The following is a 13,908-nucleotide window of genomic DNA, read 5'->3' on the forward strand; positions in this document are numbered from 1 at the left end:
ATTCCAAGCCAGCAGTAAGTCAGCTGTGCTTCAGTCATCCATCAGTGTTTTTTTCATATGTGGATCAGAACCGAACAAAATGGCTAAAAGATTTGACCAAGTTGTAAAATATGCAGAAAGTCTGAGATGAAGTTTTTGTTAAGTGTGTACTTTTACTTGGGCATCACAGTTCAGCAGTGGCTCAAAAACAATGAAGAGAAGTTCGGTAGCTGCGTTAAATTTCAGACCAAATTGAAGAAAGTGTTTGGTAACAATCACCAACAACTGAAAAACGGGGCTCAACATTATGCGGGAATGGCACAGTCCTACACACAAAAAGTTTTGGGCCTATGCCACTGTAGTGATTAGAGAATTTATGTGTAAATTATAGAACCATTCAGCCTTCTACCGTCTCAAACAAACGATATTCTAGATACGAGTGTGGGATGGTAAAATCCTACCTACCACGCGTCACATGTTTGTGTGTGCAGGTTTAAAGTCAGTCGCAAAAAGAAAGTATATGCGGCAGCCGAACGGCATCGACATGTCCTTGTCGGGCAATCCATAGAGGTTTTAGAGGAAGAACCATGGAGTTTTTATGCAGCTCTGTGCTTATTGTGTCATTGACTATTGTTATGTGAAAGAAGAGCAGTTGAAAAAGTAATCTTGTAAACTCCTAATCCAGCCTTGGTAGAGGCAAGGCCTTTTTTTATGGTTCATGTGAAGCAGAGTCATGGTTATTAAGCCAGCTCTTTTATAAATGTAATTAAATTTGTTTCTGATGTTGGATGGAGTGAATGATTTACTGGAAGTCATATATGTATGGGTAAAGTAAGAATTTTATTCAGCATGGAGTTCAAATACACCGTTGGTTAACAAAAAGTAAAGTTCGTGTATCTACTTATTTCACAAGTAGAGAGAGAGGCTTAAATATTCTCGTACCTAGCATCATTCTATGGAGACAAAGTCAAGTGAGTATTCCAGCTGCCAGCTAGCCGGCTAAGAAGATCGGCTGCAAATCTCAAGTAAATCACCTTGTATAAAAGAAGTGGGAAGTTTGTATGTCTACTTCTCACTTTAAATCGCTATCAAAAATTTAGACCACATTGTGAATCCAAATATGACACATGCTGACAAAATCTCACACATGATGAAAGGAACTGCAGAATGCATGTTCCGAGCTCTTCTGGTAAATGATATCACAACAGTCAATGGATTCATTTAGTGGTGCCAGTACATAGAGGAAATGCGTCAGGAAAGAATAGGCTGAAACAAGTATGACCAGCTGTAGAATGTGATCCTTGTGGCAGTTACAGGAGACCATCACAACCTCACTTCTCTCATATGCCAGGTAGTAGGTGAAGAGATACAGCATTTAATGATAACCAGAACTGCTGGACCATGTACGTAAGAAATATCAGACATGAAAGTCAGTCCAGTACATCAGGAGGCAATTGATAATATTGAAGAAGATGTGTATCAATCCGTAGCACTAATCCGCATCACCAGTCAAATGCACCAAGAATACTGGACTCAGCCAACCCAGACTTAGGCTGCAGCTGTCCAATAACAACCCAGCACCTGACAAACATAGATACAACCAACTCCTATGCAAAGTCCAGTGCCCTGTGGAACAATAGACGTTTGGAGAACAGAGGACAACACACCGTACTATTTCCTTTGTGGGTGCACTGAGCACATTGTACATTACTACAGAGAAAGAAGATGAGTTTTTGATGATTACACTGCTAGATGTCAAATATCACAACAGTTCTATTCATGACAGTCAACTGCAGACAATTAAGAGTCGACTTCTGGGATGAAGCCCATTGCCGTAACCTGAATGTGGTGATCCCAACATGCCACAGGCATTTCCCATCACCGTACAGTGGTACCAACTGTTTGAATAGTTGGTATCAACTGTTTGAATAGTTGCTGACATCAGGAAAACTACGCAAGGAAACTCTCTATGGAGGTGAGTCCACCAGAGATGCAATTACCAAGATGTCAGGAAATATCACTGGCATCATCAAAGCCAACCAGTCCAGCTACTAGTTGACTCAGTGGCTTCCTTCTCTGTAATGGTTATCACCATCAGCTAAAGGAGACTATGTTCCATGACATGAAAATGATTGTGCTAAAAGTTGCAAAGGGAAAATATGTCCAGCTGACAGGAAAGTACATTGCAAGAATAACTGTCAATGACAAAACACAGCCTATTGAATTTGTCTTGTAACAGAATGTAGTCGTAATGTTGTTCTCAGATGGGATTTCTTGCAGGCATCACAAGCTGTCATACGCTGTGGGAAATCAGATATCCAGATTGACGAGGGTATTTCAACAAGCACGCATAATAAAGGTAGCTCTGTGCATTTGTTTGCTGTTGAAGACATTGTTATCCCATAATCATCAACAAGACTAGCTCCAGTCATCAGTCATGTGATGAGCTAAAGTATAGAGCTTATGTTGACTGCAAAAAGCTGCATATTCTCACATGCCGCCACCGATCGTCAGTGTTGTTGGGGTCTGGAAGAACTTTCAATCACTAAACGTGACAAGCAGCCACAATTCATGCTTAAGTTTGAGCATAGTGGCGGCTGTACTGGTCCAGGAAAGGCAGCTTAGTGTCATTGACAACAATGCAGGTGAGGAAGTTACCTTCGAACTGCCAGTAGCATCTGACCTGACTGAGGAACAATGGTGGCAAGTGATAGCTATTCTGCATCTGTTTTTGGATGCTGTTAAATTCAAAAGGAAGTGGAGAAGATGCAAGATGACATCACTGAACCTTCAGAGAGCCCTTGGGCCTCTCCTGTGCTCCTTGTGTAGGGGAATGGTGGTACATGGTATTTCTACATTGACAGCTGAACAAAATCATGAAGAAAGATGTCAGTCTATTGCCATCCATTGATGACCTCCTAGACTGCTTGAATGTTGCAAAGTATTTCTCAGTTGTGGATGTGTAGACAGGCTTCTGGAACAATAATGTTCTACGAGTCGGTGCATGGAATGTCAGTTTTAATGTGGTAGAGAAGCTAGAAAATCAGAAAATGGAAATGTTAAGGCTCAATCTAGATATTGTGGGTGTTAATAAAGTAAAATGGAAAGAAGACAAGGGTTTGTGATCAGATGGGAATAGAGTAATATCAACAGCAGCAGAAAATGGTATAACAGGAGTAGGAATGGTTAGAATAGAAAGGTAAGGCAGAGGCTCAATTGTTGATATTGTTGTAGCTCAATTGCAGGGTTATTTTCTCCAGAATCGACAGCAAACCAACACCGACAGCATTAGTGCAGGTATGTATGGTAGAGTCACAAGCAGAAGATGAAGAGTTAGAGAAAGTGTATCAGGATATTGAGCATGTAATTCAGTACTTAAGGGAAGATGAAAATGTAATAATAATAGGGGATTGGAATGCAATATTAGGAGAGGAGGTAGAAGAAAGGGTTACAGAAAAATATGGACTTGATGATAGGAATGAGAGAGGAGAAAGATTGAGTTCTGCAATAAATTTCAGCTGGTAATAGTGGATACTCCATTAAAGAATCAAAAAAGGGGGAGGTTTACGTGGAAAAGGCTGGGAGATACGGAAAGATTTCAGTAAGAATACATCATGGCCGGGCAAAGATTCCAAAAGCAGATATTGGATTGTAAATCAGGAGGAATCAATGTGCAAAGAAGTGCAATATAGCAGTGGAATGAGATACACTTGTGCTGTGATAATGAATAGTTCAGTAGGCTTTTCAATTGAAGTCCAATACACATCTCTAAAAAGGACTAGCACAGGAGTTGGAATAAGAAACCATGAGTAAAAAAAATACTTCATTTGATCAACAAAAGAAGTAAATATAAGAAGTTCAGGGAAATCTAGGAAGACAGAAATACAAGTCATTTAGGAGTGAAATAAATATGAAGCTAATGCAAAATAGCTACATAAAAAATGTGAAGAAATCAAAAAAGAAATTATTGTCGGAAAGAATGCCTCAGTATACAGAAACATCAGAACAACCTTTGGTGAAATTAGAAGCAAAGCAGTAACATTAAGAGTACAATGGGAATTCCACTGTTAAATGCAGAGGAGAGAGCTGATAGGTGGAATGAGTACATGGAAACCCTTTGTGAGGGGGAGGACTTGCCTGGTTATGTGATAGAAGTAGAAACAGGAGTCAACAGGTAAGAGATCGAGGAACCAGTATTAGAGTCAGAATATAAAAGAGCTTTGCACAATTTAAGATCAAATAAAGCAAAAGGTATGGATAACATTCCGTCACAATTTCTAAGACCAAGTGGCAGCAAAATGACTATTCACATTGGCATGTAAAATGTATGTGCCTGACAATATACCATCTTACTTTCAGAAGAATATCATCCACATAATCCTGAAGATAGCATGAGGTGACAAATGCAAGAGTTATCATACAATCAGCTTAACAACTCCTGCATCCAAGTTGCTGACAAGAATAATATACAGAAGAATGGAAAAGAAAACTGAGGACCTGTTAGATGATGATCAGTTTGGTTTTAGGAAATATAAAGATGACAGCGAGGCGGTTCTGATGTTGTGGTTGGTAATGGAAGCAAAACTGAAGAAAAATCAAGACAAGTTCATAGAATTTGTCAACCTGGAAAAAATGATCAATAATGTAAAATGGTGCAACATGTTCAAAATTCTGAGAAAAATAGGGGCAAGGTGTAGGGAAAGATAGGTAATGTTGATGTACAAGAACCAAGAGGAAACAATAAGACAAGAAGACCAAGTGCTCGAATTAAAAAAGGTGCAAGTTAGGGATGTAGTCTCTCGCCCTGACTGTTCACCCTGTACATTGAAGTACCATGACAGAAATAAAATAAAAGTTCAAGCGTGGGATTAAAATTCAAGATGAAACACTATCAATGGTGAGATCAATGGTGATATTGCTATCATCAGTGAAACTTAAGCAGATTTACCGGTATGTTGAATGGAATGAACAGTCTAATGAGTATGACATATGGTTTTAGAGTAATTTGAAGAAAGACGAAAGTAATGAAAAATAACAGGAATGAGACCAAAGAAAAACTCGACATTAGAATTTTGGATCATGACGTAGATGAAGTCAAGTAATTCTGCTACGTAGGCCACAAAATAACCCACGATGGACGGAGCAAGAACGCAGACTTCACTGACAGAAAGCATATTTGCGACCAGGGGAAGTCCACTAATATCAAACATAGGACTTGTAGGCCTTGATGTGAAGAAGAAATTTCTGAGAATGTACATTAAGAGCACAGGATTGTATGGTAGTGAAACTTGGACTGTGGGAAAACTGGAAGAGAAAAGAAGTGAAGCATTTGACATGTGGTGCTACAGAAGACTGAAATATATTTGCAGTTGCGAATATGGGGGACTGTCAGCTGTATAATGGAATGACAACATGGAAAATGTATGCCAAACTGGGGCTTGAACCAGGATTTCTCACTTATCACAAGTGATCGCCTCACCATTAGGCAAAGAGGGGGTACCCAGAAACAAACCAGAATTGTTTTCTAAAAGCTATACAATTTCAAACTGTTTGCAAAACAAGATTATCCCCTTCAGAATACTCTCCATTACAACCCATAAATTTGTCACATTGGTGCTTCCATTGTTCGATATATATTTTTTTTTAGTCATGTATAGAAATGGCTGACAGTCTCCTCCCTCATTTTTTTTTCTTGACTTCTTCAATGTTGTGAAATCGGCATCCTCATTATCCTTTTCATGCTTGGAAATAAGAAAAAGTTACACGGAGCAAGGTCAGGTGAGTAAGGTGCATGGGGCAGTGGAACCATGCCATTTTTAGCTAAAAACTGTCTAACAGAGATGGCTGTGTGTGCTGGTGCATTGTCGTGGTGGAAGAACCAGCCTCTTGTCTGCCACAAATCGAGTCTTTTTTGATGAACATTGTTGCACAATCTTCTTGAAACTTCCAAATAAAAGTTTTGATTGGCCATTTGACCTGGCGGAACAAACTCTGAATGTACTATGCCATTGGCATAAAAAAAAAAGCAAATCAGCATTGTTTTGATATTGGATTTGACTTGACAACATTTTCTTGGATGGGGTGACAATGACATCTTCCATTGGCTTGATTGTTGCTTTGTTTTTGGGTCATAATCATAACACCATAACTCATCACTGGTAATGATCTTTGACAGAAAAATCTGGCTCAGCTTCAAGCTGTCGTTTCAAAGCACGACATGTTTCAACATGACATTCCTTTTGATTGATGGTCAGAACCTGTGGAATCCTTTTCATTCCCAAATCTTCCATTAAAATTCACCAATCCGAGCTCCAAGATAACCCACTAATCTCTGACAGCACAAGCAGTGCATCACGACAGTTGAACATCCCATGGTTCACTGTTTGGAAGGTGCTTTGAACCATTCTCAAATTGTACCCACACAAGAGCCCACTCCCTGTGATTTCTGGTTGTGGGGCTACCTGAAGGACGGGTTTTACCAGGAGAACATTCACACATGTGCTGATTGGAAGCACAGCATATCAAGAGAGGTAGCCAGCATACCTATGGACATGCTATGTTCTGCTCTGCAGAATGCAATCTTGCGCTTTCAGACTGCTCTGGACACTGATGGGTACCGTATTGAGCCTCTTTTGTAGCAGTAATGGTACCGATATGTAATGGTATGATGTACTGTAGCAGCACATTAAAAGTGTATCAACTGAATTGACTGCGTTATTTCTCTTCCCGATGTCCTTGAATGCTACCAAGACTGGTACTCATTCAGTAATTAGTTTCCATGTTATAGCATTTTAAATCAGGAAAGTTTAATTATAACCATCAGGTATATAGAATCAGTTTTGTTTTTGTGTGTATTGATGTCATAACACCAAACTTCAAATCATTTCATCCATTTTTCCCTTACTTAAAACTGATTATCGTGTCAAGAACTAGATAAAATAACCTCAAAGCACGTGATATTTCGTAACTTGCTTTTATGCTCAATTTCTGTTGCATCATATAATGCAAATGTATATACAAACTTTTGCAACCTATACATGCATCAACAGAATCTCCTACAGCAGCTGCATCAGCTTGTTGATGGTAACTCACTACCCTTGACGATACTGACCACCTGTTTCCTGAAACAAGCCAAGTGGTCTAAACAACTTGTGTTGACCTATCCCCAAATTGCTCTCATCCAAAATAAAAGAACATACAGTAGTTGACAGCTGTCTGCGTTGTTAACATGATTTTTAAAAAATTGCATTGACTAGGTGGCGTCATCTTTATTACAGTTGAACGCTGTGCATAATATTTGATTTTCAGTATACAAGAAAATATGTAATGCAGTGTCTATCTCTGTTTGTTATTTTTTTTCGTTGGTTTGATGATGAGGCAGTAATGTTACAGAGACAGAAAAAGTCTGAAAAGGCGTAGCTGCTACCTTACACTAAAAGTTATTACTTTAAAAAATCCTCTATTGTTACCTCACTTATGTATTTGATGAATCACAGTACTGGAAATTAATTATTGTCTGTCTTTCAAGTGGTAGATCGGAATACTTCACCATTAAACTCAAGTCATAGCATTAGTGATGAGAAAACAAGGGCATTTCTGGAAGAAGTTACCGAACTCAAGCAAGAAGAATGGAATGAGATAGGAAATGATTTTGAAATAGTGATGGAAGATTGTCCATTAAGTACCAATATAACTGCATGTGGGCCATATTCTTTCACTGGGTATGTATTGTGTTATATATTGTACTCATAACAAATGGATCATGTCATACTTTACAAAAATAATGCAGGATGTTTTACTTCATTACTCTTCATCTGAAGACAGGTTTTTTAGGAAGGGAAGGAGGGAGGAAGCGTGGCATTAATTGAGATCCATAAGGTGTAATATTGGATGCTCTGTTGTTTCTTATGTAGATTAATGACATTCCATTTAATACATAGCAATAAGAATTAGTTCTTTTTGCAGATGAGCCAAGTGTTATAATCAGTACTAATAGATATACAGAAACAAACCATATTTTAAATATTTGTGTAAAAGATTTGTTGACAGATTTCATGCAAATGATCTCTCTCAATTTTGAGAAAATGTAGCATAGTCATATCCGCACATGTGTATGTACAACACCAGTGATACATTTTAAGAATCATCAGAAGTAAATAAGCAAGAGGTAATCTTCACAAGTTTTTGGTGTATGTACTGACGAGAATTTAAATTAGAGAGATGGGAGTGGGGTGGGGGGGGCACATCGTGGAGCTTCTTAAACAACTGAATTCAGTTAATTTTGCACTTCATGTTATTGCAGCCTTAGAGAGAGAGAGAGAGAGAGAAATCAGTATGTTAACATGCTGTTGTTGTGGTCTTCAGTCCAGGACTGTTTTGATGCAGCTCTCCATGCTACTCATTGATTATTTTTGTTTATTGATGTCATGTGGAATTATGATCTGGAGTAACTCGTCTTAAGTAAAATTGCCTCTGTGACATGAAAACATGTTATAAGTATAAAACATTGTGCTCACCTTCGATTATCTTTAGACAGTTGTTTAAGGAGTTAGGTGTTTTAACTCCAGCCTCACTGTACATATTTTCTCTCTTGAAGTTTGTTATACATAACCCATTAGAGTTCAGGAGGAATAAGAACATCAATAGCTACAATACTAGAAGAAAACATTGATCTCCATGAGTCTTCATTAAAACTGACTTTAGCTCAGAAGAGGGTAAGTAGTATCATTACCAAAATCTTTTACCACTTTCCCAATGATATTAAACACCTGACAGATGCAATGCTAAATTTGGAAATAAGCTGCCAAAGTCCTCTGCTACACACCACAAGGCGGCTTTGCAGGGTATTGATGTAGCATATAGATGACTAGTTTATATATAGTAGGTGGATGACTAGGTTTTACTCCTCCATAAAAGAATATTTATTTTGAAACTTGTAACTTATTTAGTGGAAAAGTGTTAAATTCTTACATGTGTTATTAAACTAAATATTCTTTTATGTTACATGAAATTGTCTGTGAATTGTTAGCACGTAGCCATATTTAAGTACTGCCTAAGTTAACATTTTGTAAACTGACATCACTACAGTACACAGAGTGAAGCGAAATTTGCACACTCGGGCTTCACAGCGCAATTCCTCACATGCCAGCAATAAAATAGTATCTCACAAAATTCGTATGGCGAGTACATCCGACAGAAAAAGAATGTAAAAGAGTGGCAATCTGGAAACACTGTAATCACATGTATGGTAACTACCTCTGTCAGCACATGTTAGTCGTACTGCACAGTTGGTGCAGTGGATAGAGTTTTGGTTTAGCATGCAGGGGGTCGATGGTTTGATCCTGAGGGTTGAGGGATTTTTTTTTTTTTTTTAAGTCCAGATGGTGCAGTATCTGGCATCTTAATTCTCAACAGCAACTGCAGTGGGTCCTCTAGAAAACATTTGCACTAACACACCGCAACTGTAGAAATGTAAGATTGGTCAGCTTTGAAAGATGTCCTTTGCACATCATGGGCATGAATTTATTTGCACCACTTCATCTACTACATGCGAAATGTATTTTATTTGCACCCTCCTCCAATGGTCTCATAGATTAGTACCAACTATTGTTCTTGCCTCGTTCAGCTCCATTACATTTCGTTAGGGCCTTGCATTACCAGTAGGACTAGCAGCTTGCTTTGCGGATAATGTCCAAACTCAGTTACTATTTGTACGTGTTATCACCATGGTCCCACTAATTATGTACACTCCTGGAAATGGAAAAAAGAACACATTGACACCGGTGTGTCAGACCCACCATACTTGCTCCGGACACAGCGAGAGGGCTGTACAAGCAATGATCACACGCACGGCACAGCGGACACACCAGGAACCGCGGTGTTGGCCGTCGAACGGCGCTAGCTGCGCAGCATTTGTGCACCGCCGCCGTCAGTGTCAGCCAGTTTGCCGTGGCATACGGAGCTCCATCGCAGTCTTTAACACTGGTAGCATGCCGCGACAGCGTGGACGTGAACCGTATGTGCAGTTGACGGACTTTGAGCGAGGGCGTATAGTGGGCATGCGGGAGGCCGGGTGGACGTACCGCCGAATTGCTCAACACGTGGGGCATGAGGTCTCCACAGTACATCGATGTTGTCGCCAGTGGTCGGCGGAAGGTGCACGTGCCCGTCGACCTGGGACCGGACCGCAGCGACGCACGGATGCACGCCAAGACCGTAGGATCCTACGCAGTGCCGTAGGGGACCGCACCGCCACTTCCCAGCAAATTAGGGACACTGTTGCTCCTGGGGTATCGACGAGGACCATTCGCAACAGTCTCCATGAAGCTGGGCTATGGTCCCGCACACCGTTAGGCCGTCTTCCGCTCACGCCCCAACATCGTGCAGCCCGCCTCCAGTGGTGTCGCGACAGGCGTGAATGGAGGGACGAATGGAGACGTGTCGTCTTCAGCGATGAGAGTCGCTTCTGCCTTGGTGCCAATGATGGTCGTATGCATGTTTGGCGCCGTGCAGGTGAGCGCCACAATCAGGACTGCATACCACCGAGGCACACAGGGCCAACACCCGGCATCATGGTGTGGGGAGCGATCTCCTACACTGGCCGTACACCACTGGTGATCGTTGAGGGGACACTGAATAGTGCACGGTACATCCAAACCATCATCGAACCCATCGTTCTACCATTCCTAGACCGGCAAGGGAACTTGCTGTTCCAACAGGACAATGCACGTCCGCATGTATCCCGTGCCACCCAACATGCTCTAGAAGGTGTAAGTCAACTACCCTGGCCAGCAAGATCTCCGGATCTGTCCCCCCATTGAACATGTTTGGGACTGGATGAAGCGTCGTCTCACGCGGTCTGCACGTCCAGCACGAACGCTGGTCCAACTGAGGCGCCAGGTGGAAATGGCATGGCAAGCCGTTCCACAGGACTACATCCGGCATCTCTACGATCGTCTCCATGGGAGAATAGCAGCCTGCATTGCTGCGAAAGGTGGATATACACTGTACTAGTGCCGACATTGTGCATGCTCTGTTGCCTGTGTCTATGTGCCTGTGGTTCTGTCAGTGTGATCATGTGATGTATCTGACCGCAGGAATGTGTCAATAAAGTTTCCCCTTCCTGGGACAATGAATTCACGGTGTTCTTATTTCAATTTCCAGGAGTGTATTTCAGTGCTGAGTCTGATGACCACAAGCTGTTTAGTATGTTTTTAAATGTATTATTATTATTATTATTTTTTCTTTTCTCAGACATTATATCTGGTCAAAAATGGAAAGTGACATGGACCTTGATCAAGCGTGACTTCCTTTTAACTTTTATTATTTATTTATTTATTTATTTATTTATTAATTATTATTATTATTATTATTATTATTATTCTATCAATGAAATTGTGGAAATATCATGTCTATTACTGTTAGGGAAACAGTGTACTTCAAAACCGAACATTTCACCATTAGTGGTGTCAAGATGAATCATGCAATACAGTATCTGTGTATTGTACATGTGTACACGTATCAAATTTCCTCACTGTAAACCTCTAAACCAGTGTGGCAGACATATGGTATATGCAAAAAATATGTGGGTATGCTTCTGGTCCTTGGTGCATCTGATTATTGGGCTGGTGTTTCTGCTTGTGAATACGCTGCTGGATATCATCATCGACACCATCCAGATAAAAATTTGTTTCATCGACTGGAGCTGCACCTTTGGGAGTCACGTTCTCTCCTTCCACCATCACATTACAGATGTCGTCCACAGACTTGCCATACTCCAGCTTCTGAATAAGCTATTCTGGAGGTCATACACCAAGAACCTCAGCAAAGTACACGTAGTGTAGCAAGGCAGCTGCATGTCTCGCAATGCACAGTTGTTAATGTGCTGTGCGAGCAGGGGCTGAACCCCTATCATTATGCTTTCATGCTACATCTGCATCCTGCATATCGCCATCAGCAGATACGATTCTGTGAATGGTTCCAACAACAACAGGAAGCCAACTTCATGAACACCATAATATAGTGGAATGAGGCAGCATTCACTCTTGATGGTGTCTTCAATATGTACAATGCCCACCATTGGTGTGAAGTTAACCTGCATGTCACCCGCGACCATGGACATCGAGTTTGTTTTGGCATCAACATCTGGGCTGGAATATTGGTTGACAGAAGTTTGGGCCCCTACATGTTACCTGACATTTGACTGCACAGAGGTATTGTACATTGTTCTCAAACTATCTTCCTGATGCACTGGAAGGTGTTCCACTACATGTTCCACAGAGGATATGGTTCCAGCATGATTGTGCACCTCCAGAGCTGCATGATCAGGTGGGCTGCACAATTTTTGGATGTGCACGGAGGTCACTTTGAGCGCCTGTTGTTATGAGGACAACATATTCTGTTGCAAAGGTCGTGCAGTCATTGTTGTTGTTGTTGTTGTTGTGGTCTTCAGTCCAGAGATTGGTTTGATGCAGCTCTCCATGCTACTCTATCCTGTGCAAGCATCTTCATCTCCCAGTACCTACTACAACCTACATCCCTCTGAATCTGCGTAGTGTATTCATGTCTTGGTCTCCCTCTACGATATTTACCCTCCATGCTACCCTCCAATACTAAATTGGTGATCCCTTGATGCCTCAGAACATATCCTACCAACCGATCCCTTCTTCTAGTTGGGTTGTGCCACAAATTTCTCTTCTCCCCAATTCTATTCAATACTCCTCATTAGTTATGTGATCTACCCATCTAATCTTCCGCATTCTTCTGTAGCACCATATTTTGAAAGCTTCTATTCTCTTCTTGTCCAAACTATTTATCGTCCATGTTTCTCTTCCCTACATGGCTACACTCCATACAGATACTTTCAGAAACGACTTCCTGACACTTAAATCTATACTCGATGTTAACAAATTTCTCTTCTTCAGAAATGCTGTTCTTGCCATTGACAGTCTACATTTTATATCCTCTCTACTTCAACCATTGTCACTTAATATGGACATTATTATTGTCACTGGTTGCTAATGTGTGACATCTGAGCACTCATATTACATTAGTATAAATGACAAGTAGAGGTTGTGTTATTGTACTGTGCCATCATCTTTAGCATCTCAAAATTTATATTGTTTTGTAATTATTGTGTCCTATGACAGGTCATTTGTTTCAACTGTATATTTCTTGTTTGTCTAACCATGTATTTGTTATGTTCAGCATTACAAAATGTTGTAAATTTACAATACATGTGACCTAAGAAATAGTGCCTATTACTGTATGAAGTGTCAGAATGAAATTAGCAAATAAAAAAACTGCACCCCCAACTTGGGATCGAACCTTCGACCTCCTGCATGCTAACCCAAAACTCTATCCACTACACCAACTGTTCAGCATGGCTAATATGTGCTAACAGAGTTAGTTACCACCAGAAGTTCCTTGAGGATTCTTGTAGGTGATGCTTGGTAAAAGAGAAGTTGCAACACAAAAAAATTGTACTGAAATGCAGGAAGACCTGCAGAGGATTGACACTTGATGAGGGAGTGGAAATTGACCTTCAACATAAACAAATATAATGTATTGTGCATAAATAGGCAGAAATACCCATTATTGTTTGATTACATGATTGCAGAACAATCATTGTAAGCAGTTACAGCCATAATATATCTGTGAGTACGTCTGTGGAGTGATTTAAAGTAGAATGACTCTCTTTCCTTGTGCCTGCATCCCGCACTCCACAGGGTCGGCATGGTTATTGTCTGTTTTGGCAAGGTTAATTGAAGGGGTGGCTGGATGCCCTTCCTGTCACCACCCCGGTGGATGAGTTGATGATGAAGACAACACAACATGATGACAAGGACGAGGACAACACAACACCCAGTCCCTGAATGGAGAAAAATCCCCGACCTAGCTGGGAATCGAACCGGTGCCCCTTGATGCAGC

At 40.7% G+C, this 13,908-nt stretch overlaps 1 protein-coding gene across 7 annotated transcripts in view; it reads left to right on the forward strand.

Annotated features, from left to right (window-relative positions):
* The window catches only part of LOC124607094 (protein SERAC1), a 276,482-nt gene that overhangs the window by 221,699 nt on the left and 40,875 nt on the right, over nt 1–13,908 (forward strand). For all 7 annotated transcript variants that reach the window (XM_047139315.1, XM_047139324.1, XM_047139331.1 and 4 more), the window contains one exon: nt 7,508–7,700. In XM_047139315.1, the coding sequence (XP_046995271.1) occupies nt 7,508–7,700 (193 nt within the window). The remainder of the gene's footprint in view (nt 1–7,507; nt 7,701–13,908) is intronic.

This window comes from Schistocerca americana, chromosome 1 (genome assembly GCF_021461395.2).
Source record: "Schistocerca americana isolate TAMUIC-IGC-003095 chromosome 1, iqSchAmer2.1, whole genome shotgun sequence".
Lineage (NCBI taxonomy): Eukaryota > Metazoa > Arthropoda > Insecta > Orthoptera > Acrididae > Schistocerca > Schistocerca americana.